This window comes from Anomaloglossus baeobatrachus, chromosome 3, assembly GCF_048569485.1.
Source record: "Anomaloglossus baeobatrachus isolate aAnoBae1 chromosome 3, aAnoBae1.hap1, whole genome shotgun sequence".
Lineage (NCBI taxonomy): Eukaryota > Metazoa > Chordata > Amphibia > Anura > Aromobatidae > Anomaloglossus > Anomaloglossus baeobatrachus.
Window position 1 is genome coordinate 470,864,735 of NC_134355.1, and position 15,674 is coordinate 470,880,408.

Here is a 15,674-nt window from a genome sequence, read left to right on the forward strand (position 1 = left end):
GAATGTCTGACCTCCTTCGCACACAAAGCTAAAACTGGAGAACCCGTGATACCACGGGGGGGGTATAGCCAGAGGGGGAGGGGCCTTGCACTTTTAGTGTAGTGCTTTGTGTGGCCTCCAGAGGGCAGTAGCTATACCCCAATCGTCTGGGTCTCCCAATAGAGCGCTGAAGAAACACTGATTATATTAGAACCAACAACAAGCTGCTGAACAAGTGACATCCCTAGCTTCAGGTTTTCCTCCCCTACATTATGCTACTTTTAGGGTACCTTCTGACAGATTCCCTGTAAGACAAGTTAGAACAAGATTTACTCCAAAATGAAGACCATAATGTGGTGTAGTACCTTCGTTCTGTTAACCAGGATATGACTGCTCACTAATTTAGATAACCAATGTGCAGCTTTTTGCTCCGATAGAGACCTAGAATGTTAGACCCATATGCATCTCTGCAGTTGTACCCACCTAGTGAGCATCATGACTCTGCAACTCTACTATATAAAGATGCATACTAAAGGCCACGTCTCACTAAGCGACATCGCTAGTGACATCGTTGCTGAGTCACGGTTTTGGTGACGCAACAGCGATCTTGCTAGCGATGTCGCTGTGTGTGACATCCAGTAACGACCTGGCCCCTGCTTTGAGGTCGCCGGTCGTTGCTGAATGTCCTTGACAATCTTCTTCAAAGGCGATGTCCTGCTGGGCAGGACGCATCGCTATGTTTGACACTGTGTGACAGGGTCCCAATGACAGCAGAGATAGTTATACAGGTCGCTACTGCAACCTGGATCATTACTGAGTCGTTGGTAAGATCTGACTGTGTTACATCTCCCCAGCGACTTACCAGTGATCCCTATCAGGTCGCATCGTTTTCGGGATCGCTGGTAAGTCGCTAAATGTGACGGGGGCTTTAGACAAGCTGAGAAAAACGTTCAACACTGATAAATATGAGGAAAAGGCCAGGATCAGTTTATTAAAACAATACTGCACCACATTGGATGCACTTTCGATACACACTGTTGTACTGTTTGAAGACACCAGGAAAAGTCAAAAGGCAGTGGACAATCGTGTAGTTCTGTTTGGATGATTCCAATAACTCAGCGGCTCACTGTTGGGGTGTGCTGCAACTTATTTCTCTTTTATGAACGTAAAGCAGCTTTGTGCACAGACGTATAATGAAGACTGCACATTACAAATAAAGAACACTCACAGTACAGGCAGCATCTTTGTACAAAAGAAACAGCTCTTCCATAAATCAGGAAAATGTAGATATAACAAATCTGAATTGTTCCATTATAAACCCAGAAAATAAAATTGCTCTTTCAGAATAAAAGGCCCATTTTAACACGGAGAACATTTTAGTTACATTTTTGTTTGACCCCCTTTTTCCTTCTCAAACTCAGCAATTTGTTCGAGAATATTAAGTAAATTTCCAGGTAAATCCTTACTGGTGCCTGTATTACCATTTGTGGTCTCTTTATGGGATGTCTTCGCACTTCTTTGGAGAGACTGTTCATGTGATGTACCACCACCACCATCATAAGGCTTTTTTTCGTTGGTTCCACAGTCAGACGTCAAATACTTACTTTGATTGGAGTCTGACTTTCGGCTGAATGATTTTTTGCTGTCTTTGTGACAATCCTTAGGATAGTCTCTGTACTTCGTCTCTGCTCTTGTGCTGCTTGAAGTCGTAGAATCTCTTTTACTAGGTCTATACTTACTGGCTGAAGTCGCACTTTTTGATGTCCCACCACTCGCATGAGTTTTTGCACTACTGTAAGAATCTCTTGAATCTTCAGACCTTCCTCCAGCAGTATCTATAAATTCCAAAGACGAAGACGACAGGGATCGATTCCTCGTTTTGAATTCGAGGGATTTTCTGTGAGGTCTATCTCGGCTGTCATATATTCTGCGATCTTCTTGTTTGAGAAAGGAGGCTGAAGTGTCTGCAGGTGGGGAAAGCTGATCATCTTCACGAGCTGGCACACTAGATGAATGTCTTCGTGAGCGGTTTGAAGATACAGAATGCTTTCTACTCCTCTTTTTCTTATGTTTTTTATAGCTTGCAGAAGATGAAGAGCTCTCTGAAGTAGACGTACTTGATGAGGAAGATGAAGATCTTTTGTATTTCTTCTTTCTAGCACAATAAATAGTAATTGACAAAAGGAGTTTAGTAAACATATTTTCAGAAGCATACATAGCTGAAATCTGACAGTGGAACTGCTTAAAAACAAAACAAGAGAAACATCAAATGTTTAAGAGAAAACATGACTTGGTGATATTATTTAGTATGCACAGCCAACACACTAAACTACCATTATTACGTGTCAGCGTAAAAGATAAGGTTATTAAATAAGTGTACAGACATCTAAAGAGCTAAAAGTTTGTAAGTGCATGTGCAAATGTGGTCCTCTAATGTATAGTACACTATGTAAATGTTTTGGCTTTTTTATCAATTGTTATAAATTAACAAAATCTAATAAAAGTGAATTAACAGAAGAGAAATTTAAATCAAATCAATATTTAGTGTGACCACACTTTGGATACATCAATTCTAGGTAAAAACATACACAGTTTTGAAAGAACTTGGCAGGGAGGTTGGTCCAAACATCTTTGAAAACCAACCACAGATCTATGGGTGCAAACGCGGTCTTCATAGAATTCTAGACACTATGTTGCGATCAGGGTTCTGTGGGGTGCATATCATCACTTCCAGGACTCCTTGTTCATTACACTCAAGATAGTTCTTAAAGATATTGGCTGTACATTTGGGGCGGTCGTCATGCTGCAGAACAAATTTGCAGTCAAACGCCTACCAGATGGATATCAGTCTGGATTTCTTAACATTGAGGAAGCCATTAATCTTCACCACATTCTCAACTCCCATTTGCTGAAATGCAGCTGCAAACTTGCAAGGAGCCTCCACCGTGCTACACTGCTGCATGCAAACACAGATTATTTTCTCTTACCACCCCATCAGTGAACAATCTGCATTCTGTTACAACAAATTATTTCACATTTTGACTTTAATTGTCCAGTGCACCTACTGCTATTTTTGTGCATAACATTTCCTATGTTTTCATGCATAGTTGAGCTGCTTGATGTCATTTCCATGTCAAAAAGGTACGGCTTTTTGTCTGCTATTCCTCCTTGAACACCACTTCTGGACAAAATTTGCCGAACAGTAGATAAGTTTAGCTGGGTCCCACTGGTTGCAGTGATTTCTGAACTGATGACATTACTGAACATTCGATTTCAAGAGGAAAGTACGAATAATACGGTTTTTATTTGCTGCACTAAGTTTCCTTGGCTGATCACAGCATCTACATTCTTCAAGCTCTTTTGAAGAAGAATCAACAAATAGGCACCGTTTAACAGTAAATCTTAGAATTGAGGCTACTTTGAAATTTTTGCCTGGGAGACTTTCCCAATGAAGAATAACTACTTGTTGACCTGCTTCGCAGCTCAGTCTTGCCATAGAGCATGACCTGGACATGAAACTGTCTTTCACAACCTCACCTTTGTAGCAGCGTTGAGCTGTGCCTGACCCAGTCATAAGCCTCCCACAACAGGGTTGCTGTTTATTACTGTGTTTTAACCTACATATGAAAATAATGATTATTATCACCTGCCTAGTATGATTGGTTGCTGATACATCTGACTAATACAAAATCCCGGACTGTGACATGTAGCTGGAAGAATTAATGCGGTTTTATAAGTAAATGTTGGTCACACCAAATATTGATTTGATAAACATCTCCCTTTCATTCATTCAACCTGATAAAAATGAGCTATTAACACTGTCATTGTGAAAGCATTCTTACTTTATGGCATTTTTTTACATATCTACCTAACACTTTTGAACAGTAGTGTAGAACTCATGGTTAGAGATGGGCGAACCTGAGGTTCGATGTTCAAGCACCAACTTTACACAAAAAAAAAAACCAAACAGTTGGGCATTCGGGTGCTTCACGTATGCAACCCACTCCCTCAAGCTTCGCTACGCTTGGTGCTCAGCCCAGTGTGAACCACTTGCAGTGTTTGAACGGCGGCTGTGATTGGTTGCAGTGAGACAGCTGTCACTCATCGTGGGGGAGTGTCTGACTGCAACCAATCATGGGCGCTGGTGTGCGGGGAAAGCACGGAATAACTGATTGAATAATGAAGCGGCAGCCATTTTCAAAAGAGGAAGAGACACCGCAGATTTGTGACAGCCGTGCAGCGAGACGCCCGTGATCGGTGAGTAGGAAAGAGAGGGATTGTGCTGGGGACGCCGGACGCATGCAGACAGCAACGTGCGCACATGGCTTTTCACAGTAAGGCTACGTTTTTGGTGCTCGAACCGTTCTCGAACGTAACTCGAACTGTCGAGCTTTTAGCAAAATAAATAAATAAAAAATAATAAAGGCCCACCTGCCCCAAGAAGTACTCTGTTTATGGCTCTCTGCATCTGGCCAGAGACCCGAACTGCCCAATTAGTGACTTCCAATGATCTTCAGGTCCCAAACTTTATCTAAAGTCCGGCTGAACCCACCAAATCGAACATCATGGGTCTACTCATCTGTACTCATGGTCAAAAATAAAACGGTTTACGCTACTGCATATTAAAAACACAAACTACACTCTTTGAGGTCTCCGCTATCAAATCTAGAGATCTGCATTCCAGGCCAAAACGTTGATACAAAGCGCCAAACTTTAGACTTTAAGATGCACTTTTTTTAGGCAAGAAAAAAAAAAAGAGAATTTTGTTTACTTACCGTAAATTCTTTTTCTTATAGTTCCGTATTGGGAGACCCAGACATTGGGTGTATAGCTTCTGCCTCCGGAGGACACACAGAGTACTACACTAAAAAGTGTAGCTCCTCCCTCTGAGCATATACACCCCCTGGATAACCAGATCTAGCCAGTTTAGTGCAAAAGCTGAAGGAGAATAGCCACCCACAAGTAAAAACAGAGCAAGAACCGGAACAACCGGAGACTCTGTCCACGACAACAGCGGGTGAAAACACGCGGAACAAGAAACTGCCAACAGGCAACAGGGAGGGTGCTGGGTCTCCCAATACGGAACTATAAGAAAAAGAATTTACGGTAAGTAAACAAAATTCTCTTTTTCTTTATCGTTCCTATGGGAGACCCAGACATTGGGACGTCTCAAAGCACTCCATGGGTGGGAATAAACAGAAAAACTGAGAAGTAGGCAGAGCCTAACTTCACAAATGGGCAACAGCCGCCTGAAGGATGCGTCTGCCCAAGCTCGCATCTGCCGAAGCATGAGCATGCACTTGGTAGTGCTTTGAAAAGGTATGCAGGCTAGTCCAAGTGGCAGCCTGACAGACCTGCTGAGCCGTAGCCTGGTGCCTGAAAGCCCAAGAGGCACCCACAGCTCTGGTCGCGTGTGCCTTGATCCCCGGCGGGGGAGGCACCTGAGTACACTGGTAGGCATCGGAAATGGCCGACCTAATAAAACGAGCTAAGGTCGGCTTAGAAGCCGAGAGGCCCTTACGCCGACCTGTGGTTAGCACAAAAAGAGAGGTGCACCGCCTAAGAACAGCGGTGCGAGACACAAAGATCCGGAGCGCCCGCACCAGATCCAGAGTATGCAACGCTTTTTCAAAGCGATGAACAGGAGTCGGACAAAAGGAAGGCAGGGAAATGTCCTGGTTAAGGTCGAAAGGAGAAACCACCTTAGGGAGAAAGTCGGGAGTCTGACGGAGAAACACCTTGTCTTGATGAAAAAACAAAAAAGGTGACGCCGAAGAGAGCGCAGCCAAATCAGAGACTCTCCTGAGGGAAGTTATGGCCACTAGAAAGACCACTTTCTGTGAAAGACGAAACAAAGAAACCTCCCTAAGAGGCTCAAAGGGGGGTTTCTGCAAGGCCGTGAGGACCAAATTGAGGTCCCAGGGATCCAAGGGCCGCCGGTAAGGCGGAATGATGTGAGACGCGCCCTGCATGAAGGTGCGGACCTGAGCCAGCCGGGCGATACGCCGCTGGAACAGCACTGACAGAGCCGAGACTTGTCCCTTGAGGGAATTGAGGGATAGTCCTAGCTGCAGACCGGACTGTAGAAAGGACAGAAGGGTCGGCAAGGAAAAAGGCCAAGGAGCATGGCCGGAAGAGCGACACCAGGACAGGAAAATTCTCCAGGTCCTGTGATAGATTTTGGCTGAGGAAGACTTCCGAGCCCGAGTCATAGTGGAGATGACTTCAGGAGGAATACCAGAAGCCGTCAAGATCCAGGACTCAAGAGCCAAGCCGTCAATCTGAGAGCCGCAGAATTCTGGCGGAAAAACGGACCTTGTGAGAGAAGGTCTGGACGGTCCGGAAGATGCCACGGCACCTCTACGGACAGATGGAGCAGGTCTGGGTACCAAGCTCGCCTGGGCCAGTCCGGAGCAATGAGGATGACCCGACGGCCCTCCATTCTGATCTTGCGCAGAACTCTGGGCAAGAGAGCTAGAGGGGGAAACACGTAGGACAGACGAAACTGGGACCAATCTTGAACCAGAGCGTCCGCTGCAAAGGCCTGAGGATCGTGGGAGCGAGTCACGTAAACCGGAACCTTGTTGTTGTGCCGGGATGCCATTAGATCACCTTCCGGAGTGCCCCACTTGCGGCAGATTGACTGAAACACTGCCGGATGCAGGGACCACTCGCCACTGTCCACGGTTTGACGGCTGAGATAATCTGCCTCCCAGTTTTCCACGCCTGGGATGTGGACTGCGGATATGGTGGACTTGGAGTCCTCCGTCCATTGAAGGATGCGTTGAACCTCCAACATTGCCAGGCGGCTGCGTGTCCCGCCTTGGTGATTGATGTAGGCAACCGCTGTCGCGTTGTCTGACTGGACTCGGATGTGCTTGCCCGCCAATAGGTGGTGAAAAGCTAGGAGAGCTAGAAGCACAGCTCTGGTTTACAGCACATTGATCGAGAGGGCTGACTCGGACAGAGTCCAAGTGCCCTGCGCTCGGTGGTGGAGACATACCGCTCCCCAGCCGGATAGACTGGCATCCGTGGTGAGGATCACCCAGGACGGGGCCAGGAAAGAGCGCCCCTGAGACAGAGAGAGGGGCCGAAGCCACCACTGAAGGGAGCCCCTGGTCTGTGGCGACAGAGCCACTAGCCTGTGCAAGGAGGAAGTCCGCTTGTCCCAACAGCGGAGAATGTCCAGCTGCAGAGGACGCAGATGGAACTGGGCAAAGGGAACAGCCTCCATTGACGCCTCCATCTGACCCAGCACCTGCATTAGGTGCCTGATGGAATGACGGTGGGGCCTCAGCAGAGAGCGCACCGCCAGATGGAGGGACTGCTGTTTGATTAAGGGCAGCTTCACAAGTGCCGGCAGAGTCTCGAACTGCATCCCTAGGTACGTGAGCCTCTGGGTCGGAGTGAGAGTGGATTTGGGCAGATTGACAAGCCACCCGAATTGGGCTAGAATGGCGAGTGAGCGAGACACTCCGCTGACAGTCTGCGCTGGATGAAGCCTTGACTAGAAGGTCGTCCAGGTAAGGAATCACTGCCAACCCCTGGAGGTGCAGAACCGCAACCACTGCTGCCATGACCTTGGTGAATACTCGAGGGGCCGTGGCTAACCCGAAGGGGAGAGCCACGAATTGGAAATGTTCCTCTCCGATTGCAAAACGTAGCCAACGCTGGTGTGAAACTGCAATTGGCACATGCAGATAGGCATCTCTGATGTCGATGGATGCCAGGAAATCTCCTTGGGTCATTGAGGCAATGACTGATCGCAGAGACTCCATGCGAAAATGCCGCACCTGAACATGCTTGTTGAGAAGCTTGAGATCCAGGATGGGCCGGAAGGAACCGTCCTTTTTGGGGACTAGGAAGAGATTTGAGTAGAAACCTCTGAACCGTTCCCGGGCGGGAACCGGTACAATTACTCCATTGGCCTGTAAGGATGCCACGGCCTGAGAGAAGGCGGCGGCCTTGGAGCAGGGGGGAGTTGACAGAAAAAAATCTGTTTGGCGGGCTGGAAGAGAATTCTATCCTGTAGCCGTGGGAGATGATATCCCGCACCGACTGATCGGAGACGTGTTGAAACCACACGTCGCCAAAGTGGGAGAGCCTGCCACCGACTAAGGACGTTGCTGGCGCGGCCAGATAGTCAAGAGGAGGCTGCCTTAGTGGCAGCAGCTCCTGCGGTCTTCTGTGGACGCGCCTTTGTGCGCCAATTGGATTTTTGGTCCTTGACTGAGTTAGTGGACGAGGCCGAGGGCTTAGAGGATGACAAGTTGGAGGAACGAAACCTAGACTGGTTCCTACCCTGGGCAGGTTTCCTGGTTTTAGTTTGTGGCATGGAAGTACTCTTCCCGCCAGTAGCTTCTTTAATAATTTCATCCAGTTGTTCACCGAATAGCCTGGATCCAGCAAAAGGGAGCCCAGCAAGGTACTTCTTTGAAGAAGCATCTGCCTTCCACTCTCGAAGCCACAAGATCCTGCGGATAGCGAGGGAATTAGCCGAAGCCACCGCAGTGCGGTGAGACGCCTCCAGCATGGCAGACATGGCATAGGATGAAAAAGCTGAAGCTTGGGAAGTTAAGGCAACCATTTCGGGCATAGATTCCCTGGCGAGGGAATGCATCTCCTCTAGAGAAGCAGAGATGGCTTTGAGAGCCCACACTGCTGCAAAAGATGGGGAGAACGAGGCCCCTGCCGCCTCATATACAGATTTGGCCAGAAGGTCAACCTGGCGGTCAGTGGAATCCTTAAGAGAGAGGTGTCATCAGCCTGAGAAGGATTCTACCCAAGCCGGGGGTTCAGCCACAGGAGCCGGAGCAGCCGGAGAGACCACTGGGGGGGCGATTCCAGGCTGAGGCATTGTCAGGGCAGAGCAGGCATCACAATGTGGATATGTGCTCGGTTCAGTCAGTAGGAGCTTACATGCAGTGCATACTGAATATAGCTTTGGAGCCTTGCTCCTCGTGTGAGACATGCTGCTGAAGTGGGGGCTTTGCCAGAGTGACCCCCAGAGAGTATATACGGAGACCCACAACCAGAGGTTGTGGCTTACCAGACCGCTGGAGCGGTGTTGTGTGCCCTCCAGATCCCGAAGCCCGGACCCCCAAGCACCTCAGCAGGGATGCTGCATCCAGTGCTGATTGCAGAGAAAACGCTGATAAAATGGCGCTGGAGCGAGGAGAGGGGGCGGGGCCAACCCTGAGAGCGGGATCTGGAGGGCCAAAGAGACTTATAGGGGAGGAGACATGTACTCAGTGATGAGTGTCTCTCCCCTGTGCAGAACGGCCGCTGGGCGGAGCCACACTGTCCCTCTGCATGAATGACATGCGAGGGCAGTGAAACTGAAAGTAGGCCTCCGGCGAAGCCGGGGCCTAAATTTGAGCGGTGCGGCCGGCGCGCAGGCACCATCGGCGCGGTTCTCAGGCGACAGCCAGAGAACCCGCCGGAAATGTCACAAAAAACACTCAGCACACTCTCCCCACATAATAAAAGTACAGGGACCCCCAGAACATAAACGTCTCAGGTACTTAGCTTGCTGAGACGCAGGGCCATGTCCCTGGGGATGAGTGCTCCGTCCAGCAGGATCCTGAAGGGCTGCGGATGGAGACCGGTCTCCTGCAAAGCATGGATAACCGTGCTGGCTCCCACTTCAAGCCAGAGCCCGAGGGATGGTGAAGGAGTGCGGCATGTAAGGCTCCAGCCTTGGAATCAACCTTAACAACACCGCCGACACAGTGGGGTGAGAAGGGACATGCCGGGGGTCTAGGCTTGGACCCGCTTTTCTTCAAAATCTTCCCAAAAATGAAAAATCAGATGAGAATGCATGTGTGGATGTATGCCTCCTGAACACAAAGCAATGAACTGGCTAGATCTGGTTATCCAGGGGGTGTATAAGCTCAGAGGGAGGAGCTACACTTTTTAGTGTAGTACTTTGTGTGTCCTCCGGAAGCAGAAGCTATACACCCAATGTCTGGGTCTCCCATAGGAACGATAAAGAAAAACTAATACTTGCTTTTAAGAGTGTGTGCCTTAAGGTTCTGAGGCAGTTTCCTCTGAGTATATGCCAACACAGAGCCTTTACCGATCACTGTTAATTACCGTCAATCCTCCTGCCTGACTGATTTAATTGGAGCAGGCAGGAGAGAATAGCTGAAGGATCTTTCATGTAACTTACACACAATAGCAGTAACATCACACACACTCACTCTATCACTTAGCTTTCACTAACCATGCGCGAGTGATACTTCTTTCCGGCCAGCCGGAGGGTAGGGGGCGACAGCGACTGCTGTGGAATGCAGGGAGACCTGATAGCGACGCAGATGTCTGGGGTCTGGCAAGTGTGATTTTCCTGGGGGTGCTGAGAGGGTAAATCTGCCTTCTTTTGGGGGGTAAACTTAGCCGTGTTTACCCAAAAATAAAACCTACCCCGTAAATAAGCCCTAGCGCACTTTTCAGGGCAGAAAAAGATAACATAAGGCATTGCCCTATTTTCAGGGTAACATGGTAGCAGAACAATCTTTCAGGTCATGTGATCAGTAACCTACATTAAAGGAACATCAAACCATGGTAATTCGGCCAAGCACATGTTTCAGTTATGTAGAGTCCATGATTGTATGTACTGTCCATGGAGCAGACAGTGAACATAATGTGCATGCTGTAAAAGCTGTGTGTATAATACACATGCAGGAGAAAAACTAACAATGGATCTTTTACTTTCCTATTCTATCATATTGCAGTAAAATTAATGATATTGACCCCTTCACTTTAAATTGCCATATATTAGTAGAAGGCATGTTTTCTGCATTTTTGTTGTGTAAACCGGAGTGCACCTTACAATGTATTTCCAAGAAAAATATGGTATAGTACAAAAGCTTGAGAAGTTCATTAACCCATTTCTATCACAGCTATTTTTACTTTTTGAGCTTTCATTTTATGGATACTGGAAGAACAGAAGGATAACACTGTATGAATGCTGTTTTTTCTTATTGCAGGATGACTGGTAGTTTTTAAGAAAAGCAATCTTTTTATCATATACGGTGCTGGAAAACAGGCAAATTTGGTTACATCACAAAAATCTGCAATTCTGCCATAGTTTGTTTTTAAGGCGTTCATCAAGAAGTAAAAGTTACCAAGCAACATAATTCTCCACGTCGGTATGAGTAAGGTATTAGCAAACTCTTAAGTTTTATTTTAGGGTTGAAAACAACAAAATTAGAACTTTCATAGGGGTCATAGGAGGCAGGCAGACTATGCTGGGGACGATGATGCAGCTGCGGACTGTTTCGGGGACAACAGTGCGGTGAAGGGCTGTGAGCCAGGGGCATCCTGAAAATGGTGGTGCTGGGTTCAAAATAATGGGGCCCAGAGGCAGCAGATGCACAGATGGAGCTCTCGGCTCAAGATCTCATCTGCTCACGCATTGCCTCCAGCCCATTGATCTCCCAGCAGCGGAATAAAGGAAAATGGCACCCGGAGGTGGCACGTGCACAGATGAGATTCCGGCTTATTATTGAGCAGATAGCTCAATCTGCGCATGTGCTGACTCCGGGCACCATTTCTTTGAAGCCCGCACCACCGACTCTGGAAGTTCTCTCCCTCACAGCATCTGGGACACCCGCCGCAGCATCGACCTGCTTCACCACAGCTTCTTCCTCCTGTGACCCTGCTCCATCACCGCTGCCATCCCCCCCTCCCTGTAAGAGACCACCAGATTGTAGGATTGACCCCTTTTTTCCCTCTGAACTTGGGGTGCATCTTATAAACCAAAGAATACGGTAATTTGAGGGGGGGGGAATATGAGACATTTTGATCACTTTTTATAGCATTTTTTGGGAAAGTATGAAGGCTGAAAAATGTCCCTTAACGTTTTCATTTTCCCGTTAAACTGTATGAAGCCTTGTTTTTTGTGGGTCGAGATGTTTTTATTGACACCATTGTGGGATAGAGATGACATTTTGATCACTTGTCAGAATATTTTTGTGGTGTTGCAGAGACAAAAAACAAAGAAAATAAATATATTTTTAAATGTTTTCTGTGTACAGTGTTTATGAATCGGGTAATTGTATTTTGATAGATCAAACTTTGAGATCAGGGATACCATATATGTGTATTTTTATTATCTTATTTTTAATAGAAGAAAAAAGGTGGAGGTTTGATTTTTTTTTATTACCTTATTAGTCTCCTTAGGGAACTTGTATTTACAATTGTCTGATCACTTGTACAATATATATCACAAAACTGATTACATCCCTCACATTTTTGTAAATATTTAATTACTTCTTTCCATGGACCAATACTGAAGAGATGACCCTTTGATATAATGTAAAGTAGTCCGTGTACAGCTTGTATAACAGTATAAATTTGGAGTGTTCTATAAATAACACACATCCATTAATGTCAAACTGCTGGCAACAAGTGAGCACACCCCTAAGTGAAAATGACCTAATTGTGCCCAAAGAGTCAATATTTTGTGTGCCATTTATTTCTAACACTGTCTTAAAGGGAACCAATCACCAAGATTTTCATATATACCGTATATACTGGCGTATAAGACGACTATTTACCCCCTTAAAATAATGGCTACAGTGGGGGGTCGTCTTATACGCCGGATATACGGGGGGGGGGGGTTTGTATATATATATGTACACTGCAGCGTCCAGGGGAGGTGGGGGCAGCAGCTCTGGAGCACAGGGGAACGCTGCGGGCTGCAGCCTTTGATCTCCTGCACCCGCTCATATAATATGCACAGCCGCTGTCCATCTCCAATGGTGCTGAAATCGCATGCAGTGAGGGGCTGGGGCAGCGGTGCATATTATATGAGCCTGCGTCCCAGTGTGATCGCACATGCCCACCCCTGTGTTAGATTTGGCCCCCAGGCTGCTGCTCATTCTAAAATAAAAAAGCTTTACTTACCCCTGCAGCGTTTCTCCCCGTGTCCCTGCTTCCACTGTGATCAGGCAGGCAGAGTGCTCAGCCTGCTGTGCCGATCACATGACCGCACTGAGAACCAGGAAGTGGAAGAACAGAAGCACGGAGCCAGACAGGAGGGAGCTCAGCGCTGGAGGAGATAAGGAAAGAGGGTTTTATTTTACTTTGGGCAGCAGCCTAGGGGCCATATCTGACACAGGGGGACTTGTGCGATCTATAGGGGCCATGGGCAGCACTATGGGGGCCATATCTGACACAGGGGGACTTGTGCGATCTATAGGGGCCATGGGCAGCACTATGGGGGCGATATCTGACACAGGGGGACTTGTGCGATCTATATAGGGGCCATGGGCAGCACTATGGGGGAGATATCTAACACAGGGGGACTTGTGCGATCTATAGGGACCATGGGCAGCACTATGGGGGAGATATCTAACACAGGGGGACTTGTGCGATCTATATAGGGGCCATGGGCAGCACTATGGGGGAGATATCTAACACAGGGGGACTTGTGCGATCTATATAGGGGCCATGGGCAGCAGCATGGGGGCGTTATCTAACACGGGAACGTGTGCAATCCATAGGGGACCATAGGCAGCACAGGGGAACGTGTGCCATCACAAGGGGGCTATATTCAATATAAGGGGGCCATATCCAGATTAAGGGGGCTAATTATAGGATGGGGGGCTATGAGGGACATATACCCTATATGATTTGTTAGAGGGACACTGGCATTATAAGATGGACCCCATTTAACATTAAAAAAAAAAGAATTCTCTTTTCCTTCACCAAATTTGGGGGTGCGTCTTATAATCAGGTGCGTCTTATAAAGCGAAAAATACGGTATATATCATACAGCAGGGGTCGGGAACCTATGGCTCGCGAGCCAGATATGGCTCTTTTGATGGCCGTATCTGGCTCGCAGACAGGGCTCCTACCTGTCTATGGGCAAATGCCGGGGCCCTGGAGAGCCGGGGGGCCCACTCGGCCTCGTCAGTTCTCCTGTCCCTTGGCCGGGGCCCACTCGCCTTTATAGTTCTGCTGCCCCCGGCCGAGTTCCGGGGACCGCAGTCCTCGGCAGCAATCTGCGGCGCCGTCACTTTAAGGCGCGCAGACATCCTGTTTTGAATTTCATCTGTGGGCGGAGCTACCACCTTCTCAGTCCCATAGATGAAGGAGGCGAGCTTCTGTCCGGCGCTGTGTGGGCCCCCTCTCCACCGTGACCTAATCGGGTAAATGCCCTCCCCGCCTCCCCATTATGGGCCCCGGTGAGCTGCTTCTAACCCCCCAGATGTATGCCCTGCCAATCCCCCCCCCGCCGATGCCGCGGGTGCTGTACCCGCCGAGCCGCGGGTGCAGGCCCCACAGAGCAGCAGAGTTGTGTGTATTTGTCTGTATGTAGCAGAGTTGTATGTGTTTGTCTGTATGTAGCAGAGTTGTATGTGTTTGTCTGTATGTAGCAGAGTTGTGTGTGTGTGTTTGTCTGTATGTAGCAGAGTTGTGTGTGTGTGTTTGTCTGTATGTAGCAGAGTTGTGTGTGTTTGTCTGTATGTAGCAGAGTTGTGTGTGTTTGTCTGTTTGTAGCAGAGTTGTGTGTGTCTGTTTGTAGCAGAGTGTAGTACCATTGTTTCAGTCCAGTTGTGGCTTTATACAGCAGGGAGGAGCATTCCTTGCTGTACTAAGTGAACATTGGAGCGATTGATCTGTCAATGGCCCTTTAAAAACATATTGTACGGCTCTCGCGGAATTAAAATTAACATGTTGCAATCAAAGCAGACTTTTTTTCATTTGGGAGCGGGGTAGTCTTATACAGTGAGTATATCCCAAATTCTATATTTTTAGGGCAGAAGTTGGGGGTCGTCTTATACGCCCAGTCGTCTTATACGCCGGCATATACGGTAACCTAAAGCCAGTGCTATACTGGCACTATGAGGCTGAGTCTATACATACCTGTAGTAGTCAGCTTGGATGTTTTGGTTTTCAAATTCAAGTAAGTCAAGTTTATAAATCCAAGAAAGTCAAATTTATAAATTCAGCAGCTTCTTGACTAACAATTGCACCGGAGCAGATAATAACCGGGTGGGTATTCATCTGGATTCCTGCCCCCCCTGCCGCCTGTTCCTCCCTCTCTCTGTTGTCTATGCTAATTTTACTATTCACCAAGATGGTATCGGAGTTGGCGCCTGCGAATAGCACTCATCTCCGGCGCAATCTTTGTGAATATCATGTTACCTCCTGCTATTCTATTCTTCCGACTGAGAGGACGGCGCATGCGCCCTCACATGTTCTGCTTTTAAGATCTATTTTGAAAAGACAACCTCTGGCTATGACGCTGAGCATGTGAACTCAACTTCTTTGGTCAACCATGGCGAGGCCTGTTCTGAGTGGAACCTGTCTTGTTAAACCAGTGTTTGGTCTTGACCATTGTGCTGCATCCCAGTTTCAGTGTGTTAGCAATCTTTATGTAGAGCAACAATTTATTTTTTTTCTTTTTTCTTCAGATCCTCAATTCTTTGCCATGAGGTTCCATGCTAAACCTCAAGTGACCAGTATGAGAGCGTTTGTGAGCAATAAAGAGAATTTTGTTTACTTACCGTAAATTCTATTTCTTATAGTTCCGTAATGGGAGACCCAGACCATGGGTGTATAACTTCTGCCTCCGGAGGACACACAAAGTACTACACTAAAAAGTGTAGCTCCTCCCTCTGAGCATATACACCCCCTAGATAACCAAATATAGCCAGTTTAGTGCAAAAGCTGAAGGAGAATAG

The 15,674-nt window shown here is 47.5% G+C and overlaps 1 protein-coding gene across 1 annotated transcript in view; it reads right to left on the minus strand.

Annotated features, from left to right (window-relative positions):
- Positions 1-943: 943 nt before the first annotated feature.
- The window catches only part of TTC14 (tetratricopeptide repeat domain 14), an 84,932-nt gene continuing 70,201 nt past the window's right edge, over positions 944-15,674 (minus strand). Inside the window, 2 exon segments of the mRNA XM_075340587.1 lie at positions 944-1,382; positions 1,384-2,134. Coding sequence (XP_075196702.1) covers positions 1,356-1,382; positions 1,384-2,134 — 778 coding nt within the window. The 3' untranslated portion in view covers positions 944-1,355.